The 23,504-nt window shown below is 39.7% G+C and overlaps 1 protein-coding gene across 1 annotated transcript; it reads right to left on the bottom strand.

The window, feature by feature from the left end:
- Positions 1–19,603: 19,603 nt before the first annotated feature.
- On the bottom strand, positions 19,604–23,504 carry LOC131019728 (carbamoyl-phosphate synthase small chain, chloroplastic-like). The gene is made up of 10 exons (XM_057948316.1): positions 23,298–23,504; positions 23,089–23,227; positions 21,791–21,879; positions 21,647–21,707; positions 21,417–21,484; positions 21,198–21,326; positions 21,005–21,114; positions 20,552–20,899; positions 20,312–20,477; positions 19,604–19,924 (listed from the first exon to the last, which is right to left on the bottom strand). Exons 1-10 carry the CDS (start codon positions 23,395–23,397, stop codon positions 19,875–19,877), a joined length of 1,260 nt encoding a protein of 419 aa, XP_057804299.1. The 5' UTR covers positions 23,398–23,504; the 3' UTR covers positions 19,604–19,874.

The raw sequence follows: 23,504 nt of genomic DNA on the forward strand, positions 1-23,504 counted from the left end.
TTATATCATCTCAAAACCAAGGATACCATCGCCCACAGAACTCATGCACAATAAACCATATACTGAACAAAAATAGAGTAAAAGGGCATATCTGACCGAATTCAAGCCAGGCAGCAAATGCTTCACTAATGCAATAAAATTGGGTGAATGATCCCTCAAGCTCGGAAATGCCTCCAGACTGTGGTAACTAACCACGTCATCCCAATTTTCCTCACAAAGAAGTGAGAAGGAACCAAATTAGTTTCAGAAATTAAAGAACAATTACAGGAATGAATACTTTATGAAACATTGCATACACAGAGGTAGATCCGAGTTTGGACCGAGGGTGACGGTCCAAACCGAGGACACTCACACATAGCTTCAATTTTCTTCGTCCCAATTAACACCGGATCTGCCTCCGACAAGGTGTCAGACCAAGGAAAAAAAACCTCTGGCAACGGGCCCCAAGTGGACATGGATTCTTCAGAGTCGGGAACATACTCGCCGCTTAGATAACCCTCCCAATTGGAGTTCATCACGGCAGTGTAGATGGAGGGAATGGATTTAGGGTTTAGATCAAGAAGAAGAATGATATCATCCTTGCTGATCAATCGAACACCACGCAAGCGGAAGACTTCTGGAATCGAACGATAAATGGATGGAATCTCAGAACCTCTTAATCTAACCCACAGAATGATTTAGGCGAAAGAATCCCTAAACCCCAACATGATGTTGACGCAGCAACTCGGGGATGATGAATAACACCCGATGAGGGTTGGTTGACTCGCCGGTACGCCGGATAATTGAATTCGACTTGAAAAAATCAAGAAGAATTTGAAAAACTCTCAAGAGAGAATAAAACTCACGATTTGATTAATGATAAAAGCTGTAGAATTCGGCAAACACATAAGCCCTATATATAGGTAAAGACTAAACCTAATCTAATAAGGAAACAACTTAAGTAAAACCCTAAGCAGCAAAACAAGGCCCTTATAAATTCGAAAATAGCAAAAGCCCTTAAACTAATGGGCTGCGAAAATTAACAAGGCTGAAATAAATAAATGACGTCTTCAAAATAAATAAAATCTTCAAGCTTCGGCCCACTCGCACGTAATGAGATTAATTAAGCTTAGGCCGACCCCACCATCTCCGATGGGTCTCTTCATCAACTCTTGAGCCCACACTTCTTGGACTAAGCTCATCAAGCTCTCCTTGAACTTCTTGGCTCGTGCTCTTGTAACTGGACCAACAGGAACATGCACCGGGTCAGGAACCAACGAACCTTGGACTGCATCATTCCCCTCCTCTTGAAGAGGATTTGTCCTAAAATCCAAGTCGTCACCTACATCAAAAGGATTCATATCAGTCACATTAAAAGTAGCACTCACATTATACTCACCTGGTAAGTCCAACTTGTAGGCATTATCATTGATGCACTCCAACACTTGGAATGGTCCATTACCTCGAGGAAGTAGCTTGGATCTCCGTTGCAATGGGAACCTTTCCTTGTGCATATGCAACCATACCCAATCACCGGGTTCAAACACCACTTTGCAACGCCCTTTGTTGGCTCGCTCGGCATACTGCTTCGTGCGCCTCTCAATGTTCATCCTTGCTCTCTCATGAATCTGTTTAACTAAATCAGCCATCTTCTTGCCATCAAGGTTAGTATGCTCATGCTCAGGTAAATGAGATAAATCCAATTGAGTCAAAGGATAAATCCATACACAATCTCAAATGGCGAAAACTGAGTAGCAGAATGAACAAAACGATTATATGCAAACTCAACATGAGGCAAACACTCTTCCCAATACTTAATGTTCTTCTTGATGATAGCTGTAAGTAAAGTAGACAAAGTCCTGTTTACTACCTCAGTTTGATCATCAGTTTGTGGATGACAAGTAGTAGAAAATAAAAGTTTAGTACCTAACTTACACCACAAAGTCTTCCAAAAGTAGCTCAAAAACATTGAATCCCTATCAAAAACAATAGTCCTAGGCATGCCATGCAATCTAACAATCTCTCTAAAGAACAAATCAGCCACATGAGATCCATCATCAGATTTATGACATGGAATAAAATGTGCCATCTTAGAGAATCTATCAACCACAACAAAGATGGAATCTCTACCACGCTTAGTCATAGGAAAACCTAACACAAAATCCATAGAAATATCAATCCAAGGTACTGTAGGAATAGGCAATGGTGTATACAATCCATGGGAACTCACCCTAGACTTAGCTTGCTTACATGTAACACATCGACTTCAAATTCTCTCAACATCACGTTTCATATGAGGCCAAAAGAAATGCTCATGCAGAACAGCTAAAGTCTTAGCAATACCAAAATGTCCCATCAAACCCCCACCATGAGACTCAAGCAATAACAACTCACGTAAAGAACATTTAGAAACACATAACTTATTCTTCCTAAAAAGATAGTCATCATGCCTAAAATACTCTCCACTAGCAGCTCTCGCACATGCTAGATAAATCTCACCAAAATCATCATCATGCTCATACAAACTCTTGATACACTCAAAACCAAGCAACTTAGCATCTAAGGTAGAGATCAAGGCATACCTCTGAGAAAGTGCGTCAGCCACAACATTCTCTTTACCTTGCTTGTGTTTGATGACGTAGGGAAACATCTCAATGAACTCCATCCACCTCGCATGCCGCTTGTTCAACTTGTGCTGCCCCACTTGAACTCCATATTCTTCTTGATCACTTCTATCAAAGGTGCTGCAACACTGCTAAAATGAGGCACGAATCACCGATAGAAGCTAGCACGTCCATGGAAATTTCTAACTGCTGCAATGCTCGTAGGCGTCGGCTACTCTTGTATAGCTCGTATCTTCTCATCATCAACCTGTACACCTTGTGCACTCACAACAAAATCAAGAAACACAAGCTTGTCCATGCAGAAGGTGCACTTCTTAAGATTAGCAAACAACTTCTCTTTCCTAAGTACATCCATAACAGACCGCAAATGCTCAACATGCTCATCAAGACTCTTACTATAAATTAGGATATCATCAAAGTAGACAACGACAAATTTGCCAATAAAAGCATGCAAAACATGATTCATATGACGCATGATAAACGTACTAGGTGCATTAGTTAATCCAAAAAGCATAACTAACCACTCATACAAACCAAGTTTTAGCTTAAAAGCAGTTTTTCACTCATCTTCTTGCTTAATCCTAATCTGATAATACCCACTACGCAAATCAATCTTGAAAAACACGCAAGAACCATGCAACTCATCAAGCATATCATCTAAACGAGGTATATGGTGGCGATACTTTACCGTGTTGTTATTGATGGCTCCACAATCACAGCACATCCTCAAAGTCGTATCCTTCTTGGGTACGAGTAGAACGGGTACAGCATAAGGACTCAAACTCTCCCTCACGTGCCCTTTGGCTAATAACTCACCAATTTGCCTCTCCAACTCCTTTGTCTCCTCTGGATTGGTTCGGTAAGCTGGTCAATTCGACAGTGTAGCACCGGGCATAAAATCAATCTGATGCTCAATTCCTCGAATTGGTGGTAAACCAGCAGGTGTATCATCGGAAAAAACATCATCAAACTCCTGCAAAATAGAATGGATAGAAGGGGGTAGAGAAGAGAGATCGTTAGTGATAACCAAATTCTCCTTGTATCGCAGCACAATGATCGGCCTCTCCTCCTTCACGGCCCACTTCCAATCACTAGCCCTTGCAAGAAAGGACTTTCGTATCAACCCATTCTCCTTTTTCTCTACGGGCTTCTCCTTAGACTTCACCTTATCCGTCTCCTTTTGCAATTGCATTTGATCCTCATAAACTTGTTTAGGGCTAAGAGAAACAAGTGACACTTTCTTCTGCTTATACTCAAAGGAATATTTATTGGTGAAGCCATCATGAGTAACGCGTCTATCAAACTGCCACGGACGCCCCAACAATATGTGGCTCGTGTTGGGAACTTAATGAAATATCCTAATCCTTGTTTTGATGATACCAAAATCAATAGGTTTATTTTGTAATAGACTAGAACTGCTCGAATTCAAGTGTTAGAGTTCTTTTTCTAGTTTAGTTGTTGTTCTGAAGACTGAAGACTGAAGAACGAAGGACTGGAGACTAAAGACTGAAGTTGCCGACTGAAGCATCAGTCGAAGAATCAGTTTTGACTGATTACTTAATGCTGACTTACGGAGGAGATTGGTACTACCGCCAACAGCGCTATTCGTCGGGCCATATCGGGCCTTCCCTGCTGTATGATGGATGGATTCGCTGCCCACCGGCTGTAGGTATTGCCTCAACGTAGAGAGATGCCACCAAGAGAGATTCGTGGTTAGGTTAGTGGGAGGAATCGATGCGGTACTCCTGGTAAGAGAGGTAGAGACACAGAATCATCTGAACCAGATCACGTGGAATCAGCGGACTGATACTAAAGTCAAGTTGATGAGCCCATGTTTGTGCTCATTTTTTGTGTCTGTTTTAGGTCTAGATAGAGTCTTTTTCCTTTATTTTGCTAGAGTTAGTCGCCTGGGAGGGCGTAGTTCCAGGGCAGGCCCGTTCTTTGGGCAGAATGTGCTTTTAAGGCATAATGCTGATGCATTCCACGAAAGATGCATGAGTTTGAAGCAGAGGAGTTTGAGACACTCTAAAGCTTGTTTTGAAGACCAAAAGTCCGAGAAGCAAGATGTTGGCCAAACCGACCCTTTGCCCACAAGTACCGCACGGGATCCAGTTGCATGGGAAGAAGGTTCTGGGCATAATGCGACATCGGTTCGGGGAAGAAGTATGAGCACAGATACAAAGCCAATTGGAGATTGAAGCAGCAGGTTACAAAAGCTTAGATGAAGTTTAGAGTTGCTCAAGTCAACATAGCGCTTTGCCTATAAGCACCGTGTGGGACCCAGTTGCACCAGAAGATGATCGTGGGCAGAAGGTACAGACGGGGCAGAGAAGAAAAGTGCAGAGGATGTAGATAAGGAAAGAAATCCAAAAACCTTATCCCTTGTGGTTTGGATAAGGAAAGAATCAGCCTCCAGATCTGGATGCAATCTCTGGCAGAAGGAGCCCTAATTCCAGCCCACTCCTTTTGGGCCGAGCCCTACGTGGCCCTAATTCATGCCTATAAATACCACATAATTGTGAACTATTGAAAAATGGATTTTGAAGGCACCAATTCAGAGACCACTGCTGCAGTTTTACTTTCCATAGTTAGGTAGGAGTAGTCGCCCCTTATGGGCATAGTAGTTTAGTTTTCTGTTCATGTTTTCTGCGGCACTTTTGGCCGTAAGTACTCTTTGCCTTAAGTAAGTTTCTATTTCAGTTTTTTACTTTATGTTTTCCTTTATGTCTTTTGCCTTTGTTATTTATTTTATGTCCGGCTAGTTTTATATTCTGATTTGGGCTAGATGATCTAAGCATGAACACTTAACTCGAGAGGTCTAATTTGGGCATAACAACTGTTTGAGCATATTCCCGATACACTAGGTTTGATTCCAATAAGGTTGTAACAACTTGGTTAATTAATTGATCACTAGTTAACTAGGGAGTTTTGGCCACAAGTAAACTTTGGGCACAAGGCGAAACACCATCGACCTCCAAAATAGTACAATGATTGGAGCCGTAATTGCGGTGAAATATCTGCGTAAGAGTCAAGTGGGTCTATCTAAATCTTAAAGCATTCTGGGCAAAGCACAACTAGCGATAGGCCATCGCAGAGAGCGTGGATGTTGCCCGGGGTAGTTGATTTCCATTAACTAAACCTTCTAAGGGATCATAAACTGAAAGGATAGATTGGGCAAGGGTTTTTTGCGTGCGTGACGAGTGACAATAGGGGCGCAACAATTCTTATGCCTATAACCATTGGTATGCGAGTATAGTAATTTATCTTTGCACCAATGATCGAGTGCCTAGTTCATGTTTAGTGATTCAAAGCCAAGTCAGGATTGTTTTGTTATTTGATTCATTTACCTTTGTTATTTCAGTTTGGTTGGAAACCCTGTTCTGCCCATAAGCACGTTGTGGTCAAAACCCTTCAGAATACAAACCCTTTTTAGTGACACCCTTGCAGGAGGAATTACTGCTCAGTTCCCTGTGGATTCGACTCTGGACTTACCACTAGCTAGTCTAGTTGTGGGCACATGATATTTTATTTGCGCGAAGCTCAAACGACGGCTTCGTTAAATTGGCGCCGTTGTCGGGAAACTGAGTGCGCTAGTAATTTCTTTTGCGAAATTTTGCCTTAACGTTTGTGTATGCATTGTACTAGGAGTGCAGGTCACAAGGAGCTATTATAATTTGATCCCGAGATCAAAAGGACCGCACACCAAAACAATGGAGAACGACGTCGGGCAGAGCAAGAGACACAGCTGAACAGGAACCAAGAGGGAGATATGGTCAGAGAAGACAATTCAGCCGATAAGACCCTTTGGAATATGATGTTCCCAAACAATCTGAACCTCCGACCTATGGGCATAATGTTGCTCAATATCACTGGGAATTGGGAGTTGAAGCACACCCTGATCCAGATATTGCCCAAATACAGTGATATGCCCGGAGAGGACCCTATGCGGCACTTGCAAGATTTCGAGATGGCTTGTGGAACTATCCGCACCGCATCTCCTGCCCTTACTGAGTACATCCGACTCCTTACTTTTCCGTTCTCTCTTCAAGAGAGAGCGAGGAAGCGGTTGTACGTTTTGCCCGAAAACAGCATTACGACCTGGCAGCAGTTGCAGCAGAAGTTTCTCGAAAAGTACTTCCCAGTTAGCCGATCCAGAGCGTAAGGACCAGAATAAGAAACATCAAGATGGGGAACGGAGAGATCTTATATGACTACTGGGGAAGATTCAAACAAATGTTAGCCAAATGCCCACAACATCAAATATCAGCCCACGATCTTATTCGATACTTTGTGGGAGGACTTCAAAGGCAAGAAAGGCAATGGCTGCATGTTGCATGTGGAGGATCCATTTTGAACAAATCGGCGGTAGAGGCATTCAAACTTATAGCTAATATGGCGGAGGAGTCAAGGGATGAGGAATGCACAATAGAAAGAATGTCACCACCAGAACCATCGTCTGCCCAAGACGATAAGATTGATAAGATGTGCAATGCCTTGGAGAAGTTCATGAGCAACCAGATTCCTTTGATCAAGAAGCCGGTTAAAGCATGCCAACTTTGTATGGCATACACCCATGCAACGGATGAATGCCCTCAACTCTTTGAGGATGAAGAAGAAGTCAATGCTTTGGGACAGTTGGGAGGAAACAATGGAGGAAATGGTCAGAAGCTCTTTGAGCCCTACAGACAGCAGTGCCCACAACAGCCTTCACAGGCAAGTTGGCAGAACTTGTGCACACGATGGCACAAGAAAACATGAAATTCCAGCGAGAGTTCGACAAATTCAAGATGGAAACTCGAGGAGGAATGCAGAATGTCAATGCCCAGTTATCCCATCTTGCCCAAACGATCACTCGGATGGAAAAGAAGCAGGGAAAGCTTCCTGCCCAGGTGGAGGTTAAGAAGGTGAATGTTGTGATGCTGATGAGTGGGGAAGATATCCTGCCCCAGAAAGCACTTCTCGACCAAACGGATGTTATGATTCAAGAAAGCCTGACGGAAGACTATGCCCAAGATGAGGATATGGAGGAAGCTGGTGGAATGATGGATACCCTAAAGGAGGAAGTGGGATACACAGAAACCCTTAATATTCCCACTATCGAACCAGAGGACAAGTTGGTGTCGTCGCCCGAGAGAGAACCCAAGCTCGAATTGAAGAATTTGCCTAAGCACCTAAAGTACATCTATCTAGGCGAGAATGAGACTATGCCCTTGAGCGTCAGTTTGAAGTTAAGCCCAACAGAGGAGGAGCAAGTCCGAGAGATTTTGAGCACGTATGAGGAGGCAATCGGTTGGACCCTAGCGGACATCAAGGGCATAAGCCAGACTGTGTACATGCATGATATTCTCATGGAGGAGGATGACGTTCCAGTTTGTGACCCACAACGAAAGCTCAATCCAACCGTGAAAGATGTGGTAATGAAGAGACCCTTGAAACCTCCTCTTGAGCATAACCCTCCTATGGTTTTGTTTTTATCTTGTTTTGTTTTGAGTCTGTCTATTTTTGTTTTTATTTTCGCAGTGTCTGTTCTTCGACCTCTCTACACACCCACTTTGCCCAAAGCAAAGTGTGTGTGGGGGGAGGGTCACCCTTTTTGTTTTCGTTTGTTGTTGGTATTCCTCCTTCTAACACCCTTTGCCTAAGGCAAAGTGTGTGAGTGGGGAGGAATACCTATTTTTTATGTGTTTTGTTTATGTTTCAGCATGGTTCTCCTGAAGGACGTGCACATCAAGGGCAAGAGAGTTAGATTCACCACCCCTGAAGAGATGACACCCACAACAATCTTTCAGTCATCTGCCCCATCAAGTAAGAACAAGGAAAAGTCAGAGAGCCCTGCCCCTTTGAGTGCAAGTAATGACGCCCGTATGGGCATAACAGAAGCCATGATGATGGAGATCAGAAAAGCACTCTTTGCCTACTTTGCGAGCACTGGATTCAGGTGCCCACCTGAACTCTGTTCTGGGCATAACCCTCCCTAGGTCTTAGTTTCTTTTTAGTTTTCGTTTTGAGTCTGTTTTTCGACCCCCTCTACACACCTACTTTGCCCAAGGCAAAGTGTGTGTGTGGGGTGGGCCGAGCGTTGTTTCTTTGTCCTGTGGTTAGCCTTTTGATTTGCAATCAATTAAGCATGATTATATTCTGAGTTTGTTGTGCAAGTAGTCTGAGATTCGAATTTCCAAGCATGCCGTATGTAGTTGAGAAAGATGGATAGGGTTGTGAGCATACCATGTGAGGTTTTGAGCTTTTATATATACTGTCTTATGCCCATGACAGTTTTTTTCTTTCATATGTGAAAATTGACATCTTGACTAGGGTAATGCTAGAACTTGCCTTGATTCTTAGTCGAACCCTGTGTACATAGTCTAGGTGTGTTAAATGATTTAGACAATTCTTTCTTTAGCCCATAGAACCAAACTGACCAACCCTACATCTATCACTTGCAAACCGTTTTGAGCTTAATAATTCATTTGAATTCACTTATAAATTTGCTTAGATTTGAGCCGTCCCGGTCAAACTGAACTTAAGGGCAAAAGAAGGGAAGATAGTGTAGTGGATCCTATGGGCAGGACTAGTGCAAAAATTGCAAAATGGGATATCTAATCCCAAAATAAAGAAAAAGTCCAGAAAAAAAAGAAAAAAAGAAAAAAAAAGATAGAAAAAAATAGTTAATGTCTTGGTTAGTATGTGCTTGGGCCCGCAAGAATAGGCAGGGATCTTAAAAATCTGGGAAGTCTGTTGCCCAAAATGAAGTTCAGAATGACCTTAGCCTCGTACCAAAAAATTCTCACCTTATGCCTTAAGCCACGTTACAATCCATAAAAGACCTAATGAGATGCACTTAGAACTTTGACTAAAGGGGGAGACAATAGAAGATAGGCAAGCCTATGGCAAAACCTAACATGATGTCACGAGCGTAAACACGTCCCAAAAACACTTGAGAGAATGAGCGATGGGGAGGAACATCCTTACGCCCACAGACCCCTTCTTGACTCAACTGATGGCATTGCATGATTTTTTTTGTCTCTCATTGCTTGCATGTTTTTGCTTAGATATTCTCTTGCATTTTTGTATTGCGTTTTGGTTGTGCAAACCCTTGTGTCGAGTTTTGTCCGTTTTGTTTGTGTCTGTCTTTTGGGCATAATTGCATGTGCACGCTCGAGGACAATCGTGTTTAAAATGTGTGCGTGTGATGAGCCCTTGTTTGTGCTCATTTTTCGTGTCTGTTTTAGGTCTAGATAGAGTCTTTTTCCTTTGTTTTGCTAGAGTTAGTCGCCTGGGAGGGCGTAGTTCCAGGGCAGGCCCGTTTTTTGGGCAGAAGGTGCTTTTAAGGCATAATGTTGCTGCATTCCGCGAAAGATGCATGAGTTTGAAGCAGAGGAGTTTGGGACACTCAAAAGCTTATTTTGAAGACCAAAAGTCCGAGAAGCAGGATGTTAGCCAAACCGACCCTTTGCCCATAAGTACCGCGCGGGACCCTTAGCCAAACTGACACTCAAAAGCTTGTTTTTACTTTATGTCTTTTGCCTTTGTTATTTATTTTATGTCCGGCTAATTTTATATTCTGATTTGGGCGAGATGATCTAAGCATGAACACTTAACTCGAGATGTCTAATTTGGGCATAACAACTGTATGAGCATATTCCCGATACACTAGGTTTGATTCCAATAAGGTTGTAACAACTTGGTTAACTAATTGATCACTAGTTAACTAGGGAGTTTTGGCCACAAGTAAACTTTGGGCACAAGGCGAACCACCATCGACCTCCAAAATGGTACAATGAGTGGAGCCGTGACTACGGTGAAATATCTGCGTAAGAGTCAAGTGGGTCTATCTAAATCTCGTGACTGCGGTGAAATATCTGCGTAAGAGTCAAGTGGGTCTATCCAAATCTTAAAGCATTCTGGGTAAAGCAGAACTAGCTGAATTGAGTGTTTGTGTTGCTAAGGAGTTCAGAAAGGTGTTCTGTCTCCGTGAGATCCTAGTTGCCCAGTGCGTGCTAGGAGTGAGAAATCCAACAAGGTGTGTTGGTACTGAAGATTGGATCTTCGGTTGTTTCGGTTGTGTGCACCCGTAAGCACATGTTCAGGTTTGCAGTGCACCAGTAAGCACTTGCAGAGTGAAGTTGTTGGTCTGATCAACCGACCGTGGATGTAGGAAGTATTTTTCGAACCACGTAAAAATCTTTGTATTATTTACAGCTTTCAGTATTTACTTTCCTACTTGTGCTCTTCCTTCGTAAATTGAAAACTGATTAATTGTGAAGAGAAACTTAAGACTAAAAACGTGCTCAACTCACAGGCTATTGTGAAACAAAAGTTTTCCGCTGCGTGTGTTATCATTCTGACTAATCTATCATCTGATAGTCAGTAAGATTTATAACATCTCTGTTTATCAAACTCGACTGAAGCCTTTCGTGGATCAGTTAAGTTCTTTTGACTTAACGGATAACTCCTTACTGAAGAGTATTCAGTATCAGTCGTCAACCCTATTTTGGTCAAAACTCTTTTCAGTAAACAAGTGTCTGAGTTTGTGTTTGAGGTTTCGTTTTGATCTTTTGTAAAGATCGAAAATAGCCTATAGGTGTATTCCCCCCATACACCTATTCGAGACCCTCCGGACCTAACAGCTCACTTGCATGGGAATTACATCACATAACACCTCATCCTCATACTTCCCAATGCGAAAAGGAACCTTCACTTACCTCGTAACTTTGATGACGCCGGTCTCATTCAACCACTACAAACGGTATGGTTTGGGATGCTTCACCACGACCAGCCCCAATTTCTCAACCATGGCTTTACTAGCCATATTCGTGCAACTCCCTCCATCAATGATCATGCTACACACCTTGTCTTGAACAAGACATCTCGTGTGAAAGAGGTTCTCCCGCTGCTCTCTCTCATCGGGTTGAGTTTGGACACTCAAAGCTCTCCTAGCTACAAAAAGCTATCCAGCAGGTGCAAAAATCTCCTCAACCTTCTCCTCGTCATCGAGATCCTCCAAAGCAGGTATCTCCGAATCGACCTCATCACCATCAGTCACAATTTCTCCGTCATCTCTCATGATCATAAGTCTCCTGTTCGGACACTCACTCATAATATGTCTGAATCCTTGACACATGAAGCACTTGTTATCTTTATTGCGACCATCGGAAACTGTCAAATTTGTCGAATTCAAACCCTCAGGTCGGGATCTAAATAACGGCTTCTTCTCTTCTCGCTGCGGCGTCTTCTTCTTCTATTGGTTCCCTTTTGACGAGGAACCACTAGAAACTGGTTGGGATTGCCTCCAATTGAACTGATTCTTTCTCTGATTGTTGGTGTTGCTGCCCCTCCTCTTGTGTTGATTCTCGATCTTGATGGCCATGTGGACCATATCCTCCAACTCAACATAGTGCTGCAACTCCACTTTATCACGAATATCCCAATGCAAACCAGCTAGGAATCTCGCCATAGTCGCCTCCCGTTCCTCCACAACATTCACTCGAATCATGGCAACCTCCATTTCCTTGTAGTACTCATCCACGCTCCTACTGCCTTGCTTCAAATTCTGCAACTTGTTGAAAAGCTCTCGGTAGTAATGATTAGGCACAAAACGCTTCCTCATCACAACCTTCATCTCATGCCAAGTCTGAATAGGTGGTTCACCGTGTCTCCTCCTACTCCTCACCATCTGATCCCACCATACAAGTGCATAATCTGAAAACTCTATCGCAGCCAGCTTCACCTTCTTGAGCTCTGAATAATTGCGGCAGTCAAACAGAAGCTCCACCTTTCTCTCACATTCAAGATACAATTCTGGATCATTTTTTCCTTGGAAAGAGAGAATGTTCATCTTGATGTTGCACAGATTGTTATCTTGCCACGTCCTACCGCCATCTCGATGCCAGTCCTCTTCCTCACCAAAATCTGTGTCATCTTCCTCATACTGGCGATACGGGATTCGACCTCCTACACCACCACGGCCTCGTCTACCGTCGCCTCGGCCTCCTCCTCGAGTGAAATTGGTCTCTTTGGAGTGAGACTGCTTGATCTGGTCGATCCTTTCATGCACTGTCTCCAACTCTGATCTCAGAAGCTTTCCCAATTCTGACTTAAGTGCCTCCATCATGAATATCATCTTTGGCTCAATAACAGGTTGATCCCCCTCCAAATTCGAAACTTGTTCATCTTTTTTTGACATTTTGACACATAAAACAAGAAACAGTTAGTAAAAACAATGTAGGAACCTTACCACCTCACAAGCACTCGTGTATATCACTAAAAAATGATTCACTCAGCACTCGTGTATCACTTAAATAATGGCTCTTTTCGCTCTAATATCTCACCACTCTTGTCTTTTACCACTCAAGTTCTCTCTCAAGGAATCGAAATTCCTCAATCTACCACTTGAATTCAACACCAACAATAGCAAACGAAACCACCAAACTGACTCAACAAGAGCACTCAACAAAACGCCCCGCAAGGTACAACACCAACAAACTGACTCTAAAGGCTCAATACTACCCAACGAAGACGAAAGACACGAAGAAACGAAAACTGAAAACTAAAAAATGTGCTGCACAGAAACTGTCTCAACACACTCTAAACTACCCAAGGAACATAGAAAACACCACGAGATTTAATCGAAAGTCAGAAAAAGTGCACACAAAATTTGTCCCCAAAAGCCTTTATATGACTCAAGGAACTAAATGAACAAAATTGCAGAAGATGAATTTTCGGAATTTTTTTTCCAACCCCTACAGAATGTGGATTCAGAAAAGGAAAAAAAAAGAAAAAAAAAATCAAGAACAGAACGAAGATATGATGTATGGAACTTTGGATGTGAATAGATGTGTACGACATATATTATGATCTATTATGGTGGTATGTGATGGTAGTTTAACAGACGGACAGAAATCTAGTAGCAACAAATATGACAGATATGGAAGATTGTAGAGGCTAAAATCTATAATTGAAGTTAACGTCTGCACGTCCGGATATATTGGGCACTAGCAACCTGCCAACACAAGAACACGTAAGAGCCCTAGGTTGAACACCGGGAGGGGGTGTCGACCGTAGAGCCTCCGACGCTCAAGTCAGTAATAGAATAGCAAAATAGAATGGTAAACAGATTGAAATGGAAGAGAAAGACAGGTTGGAATGAGTGGTTATTCCAAGGTGTCAGAGGCGTCGGAGGGTGGAAACGGTGATGGCCGGCGGGTTGTGATAATGTAAGGTGAGAGGCAGAGATAGGCCAAGTTGGCTTTTTCTAATTGGGAAGAGCAATCTGCGTGGTGGCAGAGTAGAGAGAATTCAAGAAGTAGAGAGCATGTAGGATTTTCCATGTGTTCTTAATGATCTAGTCGGGCTGTTTATATAGTGGACATCCAGCCGCTAGGGTTTCTACAGTCCGACTTCGTCTGAACCCCTCTCTCCCAAGTTGTTACGACTTTCACGGGATCCTCAAGATTTTACCCTTTTGACTACGTCAGCTTGGCGGACGATGTCTTCTAGGGTTTGACGGCTGGGAGATGTCTAGGGTTTGACGGCTGGGTTGATGGCACCCTTTGGGCCGGATGTGATATATTCGGCTAGGTGTCGATTCCAAGTTGATGTATACTTTGGGTCAATCTATTTAACTAACTGGGCTTTTTAGGATCGTGCCAGGTTGGCAAACTATCGTGATGAGCTTAGACTAAGTGAGATATATCTAGCTTGACTGTTTAAACAAGTTGGACCTTGAAGTGAGATGTTAACCTGGATCGGCCCGGGTAGGTCATGCGACAAATATAATTTGACTTATCGGGCTGGGCTAACAAAGTTCTTTAAATAATTTGAATAGCCTTGTTATCGATCCAAGTTGGTTCGAATTCTGTCAGGCTTGGCAGACCGGGTTGCTTGGCTTGCTGAGCCAGCCTGCAGTGCTGATTGGATATGGGTTATGTTGACGAATTTTCTCCACTACAAAGATATATGGAATATGTGAAATACGGAACCCTAGATACGAACGGAAACATGGAAGATATATAGGATATATGAAAACACGGAAACAAAATCGCGAAAATATAAGAAACCCTAGAAAACGTCTACCCTGACACGAAGAAAGAACACGAAACCTGGATACGAAACGTGGCTTTGATACCAAATGATATGATCCTTGCCGATCAATCGAACACCACGCAACCGGAAGACTTCTAGAATTGAACGATAAATGGATGGAATCCCAAAATCTCTGAATCTAACCCACATAATGATTTAGGCGAACGAATCTCTAAACCCCAACGTGATGTTGACGCAGCAACTCGGGGACGATGAATGACACCCAACGAGGGTTGGTTGACTCGCCGTTACGCCAGATAATTGATTTCGACTTGAAAAATCAAGAAGAATTCGAAAACTCTCAAGAGAGAATAAAACTCACAATTTGATTAATGATAAAAGCTGCAGAATATGGCCAACACATAAGCCATATATATAGGTAAAAACTAAACCTAATCTAATAAGGAAACAACTTAAGTAAAACCCTAAGCAGCCAAACAAGGCCCTTATAAATTCAAAAATAACAAAAGCCCTTAAACTAATGGGCTGCGAAAATTAACTAGGCTGAAATAAATAAATGAAGTCTTCAAAATGAATAAAATCTTCAAGCTTCGGCCCACTCGCACGTAATGAGATTAATTAAGCTTGGGCCGACTCTACTATCTCAGATGGGCCTCTTCATCAACTCTTGAGCCCACACTTCTTGGACTAAGCTCATCAAGCTCTCCTTGAACTTCTTGGCTCGTGCTCTTGTAACCGAACCAACAGGAACATGCACCGGGTCAGGAACCAACGAACCTTGGACTGCATCAAAGAAGAACGACGACAGGTATGGCGACGCCGCTTAAGATCCCCAAATTAGGGTTTTCGAGGGAGACAGATGAAGAACAACGCGAGAGGAGAGAACCGCAACCCTCTGTCTCACCACTCAAAGGTGGTTGATAGAAGGACGGCGAGATCTAGGGCGGCGCCGATTAGGCTCCCCAAATCTATGGTTTTCTCAGAGACAAAGAGGGGAATGGGTGAAGTAGGGAGCCGAGTGGAGTGTAAGGAATAGATTAAGGTAGGTTTTAGGGTATTTATATGTGAGATTAGTTCTTTTTAATTAAGCCCTAATTAAAGCCCAAAAGGGAAACAACCAATAATTACTAGAACAACCCAAAAAGAAAAACAGACAAAGATTAATGGGACGGAGTGAGTATATGCTAGAACCACTTCTACGTGAGTATATGCTAGAACCACTTCTACAATTATTTAAAAAAGAATACCAATGGATCTTCACCAATGAATATTCCATACTATATGTCAGCACTAATAGGCTACCATTGGGGATCTCCCGCAAATGCAGCAGAATTAGCTAGGTAACATAACTGATGTTGGCACAGATAGATACTCTTTGTTCCATTCATTTCAAATAATGTTAGATTTGCATTTGCATCTCTTAATTCTCGTAGATCTCGAATAGAAATATATCAGAGAAGAGGATATTGACAGCGACGAACTTGTAACATCGACGATGAATAGGATTTCAGATAAAAATGATTACATTACCGTTATACAAAACTTAAATAAAAAAGAATTTCTAAATATAAATCTTAGGCTTATTTTAAGGCCTTTCCAGCTGGCCCGCAGCCAATTAGATCAATTTAAGCCGACCCGATCAAATATTTTAATGCAAATTGGAGTAGATAAGATAAATCAAGTACTATGTTTTATTCGTAAATTAATAAACTATACAGGCCAGTTTACACTCATCCAACATCAAATTTACTTGGGCCAAATTCAATTTATGGAGGGGTAATTTTAAATATAGCCACCAAAATTCTCATTATAACCTCTCAATGAGGAAAAGTACGTATCTACCCCTCCAATTTCATTTAAAAATTTTAATAACTACTGGAGTAGTACTATTTTCTAAACCATTTACGCAACCCATTCCCTGTAAAACTTCATAGCCCCCAACTGTGAAGGGATTTTTTTTTTTAAATAGCTAGATTTAGAAGGTAATTGTGGGAGTTCAGGAGGTGGAGGCGGCGCCACCGGTGAGAAGAAGAAGAAGAAGAACGACAACGTGTTGCCTTCAATTTTTTGCCCTTGATTTTTGGATCTGTTTTCTTCCATGGAGGTTTTAGGCATCTGTTTTAGGCTTCAAGATAGCACACAAGCCATAGGCATAGAGAGGGAGCGTCGCATTGTAATTCCAGAGGGGGAGCTTTACTCTGATATTGTTGGTGTTGTGTAATCAGCAGCTCTGCTTCGTTTTCTTTTGCAGCGAGGAGGCTCCTACTCAGATGATTTGGCGATTGAGTTGAGATGACTAAGACTATGAACTAATGTTAATAATGTTTACTTGGACAATGATGTCGGATGTTTCCCTACTGCTATTTCTCATCAAAATAGATTCAGAAATCAAGGGCAAAAATTTGAAGGCAATGCGTTGCCATTCTTCTTCTTCTTCTCGCTGGTGGCGCTGCTTCACCTTCTGAACTCAAAGTCAGCTATTTTTATTTTTTTATTTTATTTTTATTTTTTACCTTCATATTTTGGGGGCTATGCAGTTTTTTCAGGAAAGGGGGTTTGCGTAAATGATTTTGGAATAGTTATTAGTAAAATTTTAAATTGAAATTGTAGGGGTAGATACGTACAAATATTAATTTTTCTCGATGGGGGGTTATAATGAGAATTTTGGTGGCTATGTTTAAAATCACCCTTTATGGAGTCCCCAACATAGGAGGCTCTTCCGTTGAAAACACTTGCAATAGGTTTCTTCATTTGAAATTCTCGACGAGGTGGGGGCTTGCTTTTAGCATTATCATTATCTTTATATATATAAAAAGCAAAGTAAACGTAATTTAATTCAATTTGAAGGATATAATTAGAATTCATGGAAAAAAAATATAATCTCCACTAATAATTAGTTATCTTCAAAATCATCAGTTTAATTAATTCCTCTAAACTCTCTTTTTCTTTTTTTTATAAGAAAATTCGCATCATTATATTTGGCAGTTTTAATTAACTCCTCTAAACAAACAAGCTAATTCAATATTAAATAAAACAAAACTAATTAAATATTAAATATTTACCTCTTTCGAAAAGATATATAGTAAGCCTAAGAAAAGAAATGATATATAGTACATATATTAATTGTAATTTATCCTATAAACTTTAACATATTAACAAAATTATATTTTACGAAGTACTAATAGTTTCCCTAAAATGAGGAACCGCGATTTAACTTTTATAAATTTTTTTTCTTATTTCTAATATTTTAATTATTCAAATTATGTATTTACATTTATTTATATTAAAAATAAATTATTACTATTACATTATGTAATTCTTATATATTACAATTTATATTAGAAACACTAACTCAATAATCTCATCCAACTAATTTAATATTAAATTAGTATAATTATAAATATAATTTATAAATCAGGCTCTATAATTTAATTTGTATAATTATAGAACTCCTTATATACGTGATACAATATCTATATATAGACATATGTTATATTTTTATATAAATTACATTGGTTATATTAAAATATAACTTTACAAAAAATAAATTTGATATCAATTGTAATTTTGTTAACTTATATTAATATTATAAAATATATATATATATATGCACATTTTGTGCGAGTCTAAAATCAAATTCACCGCGCATAGCGCAGGTGGTATACTAGCATATATAAAAAGTAAAGTAAATGTAAATAAGTTCAATTGCAAAGATATAATTGGAATTGGAAAGATAACTAGTTATAAAATAAAAATCAAATTCAATATATTTACTTCACTTAAAAATGAAAACAATAAAACTGCCGACTCCTTAGAATACTCAAACCGCCAAGTTGTGTATTATTTAAAGTTTTTATTTTATTTTGTTTTCTTATTTTATAGATAGAATGCGTTTTTCTCATTTTCAAGTAATTTTGTATTATATAATAATATACATCTTCAATAAAAGCTCATGAAATGACCTTTAATTTGATATATAAAATGTAAAAAAAATGACTTTAAAATAAGCTGCAGGTTATGATAATTTAAAGTTATAATACATAAAATAATTTATATTTATAAACAATAATATTTTCCTTCAAAAAGTATAGAATTTTACTTGAAATTCGAACTGTATCTCAGTTTTTCAAAATGATCAAATTATGTAATCTTATTTATTTTATACCAAAAAATGATTAATAGCATATTATGCAATTCCTACTGTTTAATTACCTCAAAAAAAGAAGCATATTATAGTTTATTTTAAGGAACACTAATTTAATAATCTCATTTAACTAACAAAATATTAAATTATTTTTAAAATTATAAATTATAATTATATGTACACGAATTATCTCAGATTCTCATCCAATTAGTTAAATATTAATTATCCATTTTTATATGCAATACATGTATATTTTTAAAAATTTCACATTTTTATTTTTATTTAATAAAAGTTATATATTTGAAATCTTTGTATTTATTAATAAAATATTAAATTTACAATACATATAATATTTTTCGCACATCGCACATGAGGCGTTTAATGTACGTTTGGAGGAGGAGTTTAATTGCACCAAAATTGAACATCAGGGGCTTGATTGATGCAATGTCGAATATAGGGAGTTAAAACGTCATAGGGGTGTCATGTAAGAGGTTTAATTATTACTTTTCCCCAAAAATTATAACACTTTCCATTTTAAGATACGGTCTCACATCTTTTATCCTTACAAATACCATTTATTTACAAAAATATCATCCTTAATTTAATGTCAACCTCTCATTTCTTATAATGGTAGGACCTTTTTTATTAAAAAGTATATTATATGTGTAGCTCACACAAGTCCAGAATTATATTCACCGCGCATCGCGCGGGAAATACACTAGTTATACCAAATAAACACATATTTTTAGGACGCGCATCGTTTGATTAATTTATACTTCATTTTGTTGACTACACATACACGCTTCTGAAAGCAAAATATATAATTTGAACAGCTAACATATCAAAATATAACAAGCCCAGGTGATGATACATCATACACGTACGTTAAAATAAACAGCAATGACACGTGCCAAAAAGGAAAAAAAATAAAATAAAACAAAATTCTCTAGTCAATAATATGAAGGCTAAATAAGCACAGAAATGAACCACACAGTGAAATTGAACAAAATATATTTTCTTCTCCATCTCTAACCAAGGGCCATTGCAGTTACCCAACTGCAGAAAGATAATGACGCCTAATTTTGTCATACTCTGGCCTTTTCTTGCTTCATGAGATGTAAAAATTCACCAAATACTGTGACAGAAATAGTTCAGAATCCTTCAGTTTCAAATCAAGGTAGTAACTAATAGTCAAGAACATTCATTTGCAGTTCATGCAGTGTGTCGTGAGGCCAGATTATCAAGTTGAGAGGCAGGGTTTTGACATGTCTCCCATCCACATTATTCATTCTAGAACACAACAAAACATATGGACGAAAATGGAGCTAATTTCTAAACTTATATCTTGTCAAAGAAGAACAAGAAATAACAGCAACATTTTGAAAATGTGGTGTGGCAGTGTTGGCATGTATAATGTTAAATCAATAAAGTTCTTGAAGTCAAGTTTTACTTGGATAGATATATATGAAAAGATAATTTAGACCTAATTTATGGTAGAATTAGTAAAAATTAGGAAAGTTACCAGGATCCGAATCGTGGGGTCCAGGGGAAGCTTCAGGATGATACTGTAGTGACATGAGCTTCTGCTGAGGAAACGCAAGCCCAGCACAGCTTCCATCATTCAGATTGACATGAGTAACCTCAACTCCTTCAGGAAGTGATTCCGGATCAACAGCATAGTTGTGATTCTGCACAAGACAGTGAACTTCGATATTAGCATCACTCGTTATGTCTAATAAAGAAGTATACTGAAGAAACAAACCTGAGCACTGATCTCAACGCGGCCATTTCGAATATTACGAACAGGGTGGTTTCCTCCATGGTGACCGAACTTCATCTTGAAGGTTTTACCCCCTAATGCTTGACCAAGCAACTGATGGCCCATACAGATGCCAAAAACAGGAACTTTTCCAATTATTTCCTTGACAGTTTCAACAGCATAAGGAACTGCTGAGGGGTCTCCCGGGCCATTGCTGAGAAATACACCATCTGGGTTCATCTTTAGGGTCTCGGATGCTGGCCATGTTGAAGGAACCACAGTGATTTTACAGCCATAGGATGCCAGACGTCGGAGTATATTACTTTTGATGCCAAAATCATATGCAACAACCTTCACCCAAGAATAAACAGCAAGAAACAGAGAGATGAGGACAATGTATTACAAATCTGCAAGCATTTTATCTCTAGAGTAATGAAACAGAGTACGCGAACAAACATGAAACGTCTCCTGGTTTCTTCCATTGGAATTAAATTCCCATTCAGAACCAGTTTTGTCAACCCATTCATAAGGAGCTTCACATGAGACACCGCTTATCAAATCCACTCCTGTAAAATAAGCCAAATGTGTGATCTATTTTCTTAGTGGCCTAAATTACCAGTTTAATATTTTGTAGCTAGAATAAACTTACCAACTATATCCCAAGTCCGAGACATATTCAGCAGTTCATCATCTGTTTTAGATTCTTCTGTGCTCAATACGCCAATAAGGCTGCCATCTTGTCTCAATCTACGGGTGATAGCACGAGTGTCAACGTCATCTGCAGCACAGCACAAGAAGAAAATTCAGAGTAAACACTCGGTTCCTGTTCTACTCAAAAGCAAGATTGAGATATGAAACGACAACATACATATTCCCATTATGTTCCTAGAAGCCAAATAATCTCCAAGCGTTTCCTTGCATCTCCAGTTGGAGGTGCTGCAACATATCAAGAAGTGATTATAAAAAACACAAAATGTGAGGTAGAAACAGAAAGAAAACCGGAAAAAAAAAAAGACAAAAAAGACAAAAAAACAAAAAAAAAAAAAACTGAAAAAGTGAAAAAAGCACGGTCATAATCTGAGTGCCAAAAGGGACAACCTAATACTCAAACTTCGGATGACCAGTCCAGCTAGAAAGCATTGCCTTGATTCTTCATCATCTGACAAGAAAAAATATGCCAAATCATCTCCCTTTTCAAACCACAACTTCTCCAAAGTCCAAATGTATAAGCAATCGCCTTACCAAAATTAATACCAGTATTTCCAATGTGCGGATTAGTCATCAGAACAAATTGCCCAGCATAACTAGGATCGGTAAGGATCTCCTGGTACCTGCCATATCACGATTCAAAATGCATAGATGCATAACAGCCAGGTGCTAGTTAGATACAAGCACAACCACAAGCCAAAAGCGCAATATTTTCCTCATCCAAGGGCCTTTTGGACCTCACTTGTGAATATTACCCCTCCTCAACATAAAACGGTTCAGGTGAAGAAACACCTATTGTAACAATGAAATTCACAATAAAATATTGGAAACTTCTAATAGAGGAGAAGATTCCAAACCACTAAAGGGGTGTTTACTTTGAGTGATAGGATGGATTGAGTATCTGAAGGATAAGATGGTCATAAAAGTTCCAAATTAATCAACCCATCAATAAATGGTAGATTAGCTCGGATTATTTTTATTTATCCATCCTATCACTTAGGGTGCGCTCTCTTTGGTTGTAAATTTATCATGGGAAAATGAGGGATAACCAAAATTTCATCCTTTAAATTCTTCATTTCTTTTCCCTCATTTCCTAACTGACCCTTACTCGTTCCTTCTTTACACTACAAATGAGGGATAATATTATCACACCGTTTTTAGAGGGATAATATTATCCCTCCTTTGTAGTGAAAAGGAGGAATGAGTAAGGGTCAGGTAGTAAATGAGGGAAAAGAAAGGAAGAATTTAAAGAGTAAAATTTTGTGTATCCCTTCTTTTCCCATGATAAATTTACAATCAAAGAGAACGCACCCTTAAAGTAAAAGCCTCCTAGGAGGCGTTTACTTTTGAGGATTAACTCAGATAGATGTACATATTATAGGCTAATCTATTGTTTACTAAGATGGATTGAAACACAGGGATATCCCAATGCCCTCGATAATTCCTATCATTTGAGCTAATTTTACTTGATTCATATCTCATTGAAAGGATAGGATTGGAGAAATTTTTGTAATGAGGATAAAAAGACTCAATCATGAATCTTATTAATTATGACAAGTAAGCTCCCCCTATAAACACTAGAAAATGATGAAGAACTATAAAATTTAACAATGCTGGTTCAAGATCACTTAGTTAATTATTCTAAAGCTTACAAAATGTGGTCAGTTAAAGGTCAAATCTTCCTCAACCAACCCTAATTTTTTAAACAACATGGTACGACTAGTTTGATATAATGTAAATTGCAACAGTATTGGTGCTTCTCACACAACCAATTCAAAAACTCATCAATTGATTGATGAATTGACCAAAACATAAAATAAAGTAAAGTTTACCCAGTTAAGGATGTATTGAAAACGACTTCGCCAACTTGAGTTCCAGAAGCACCGAATGACTTAGCCTTCCAGACGGAGCCGTCCTCCAGCACCAGCCTGGCGTCTGCCACCTTCCACGGCCGCTCCGCCAACCCTAACCCTAAAAGCACCATGATCAAAATTTTATGAACTCTAAAGGTGTGACACTAAAATACACACAATAAACACACCATTCTCGGTGGAAACGGAGCGGCAGCTGACGGTGAAGAACCGCGGATTTTGAAGGGTTGATGTCAAGCAGTAGGCGAACTGAGAGCACGCCATGGCCATGGCTGTAGAAGAGGCGGAGCTGCAGCTGCGGGCGGCGGCGGCTAGGGATCGTATTGAGTGTCTCTGTCTCTTGTGTGTGTGTTCTGTTTCTATTACTTATCACCGTT

Source organism: Salvia miltiorrhiza, chromosome 4, assembly GCF_028751815.1.
Source record: "Salvia miltiorrhiza cultivar Shanhuang (shh) chromosome 4, IMPLAD_Smil_shh, whole genome shotgun sequence".
Classification (NCBI taxonomy): domain Eukaryota; kingdom Viridiplantae; phylum Streptophyta; class Magnoliopsida; order Lamiales; family Lamiaceae; genus Salvia; species Salvia miltiorrhiza.

What these genes read in the sequence shown, in the direction of transcription:
- LOC131019728 (XM_057948316.1), bottom strand. Translation starts at nt 23,397, where the DNA reads ATGGCCATGGCGTGCTCTCAGTTCGCCTACTGCTTGACATCAACCCTT. An exon ending in CTCCGTTTCCACCGAGAATG is followed by an intron (nt 23,228 to 23,297) that starts GTGTGTTTATTG and finishes TGGTGCTTTTAG; the next exon opens with GGTTAGGGTTGGCGGAGCGG. An exon ending in AAATACTGGTATTAATTTTG is followed by an intron (nt 21,708 to 21,790) that starts GTAAGGCGATTG and finishes TTTTCTTGTCAG; the next exon opens with ATGATGAAGAATCAAGGCAA.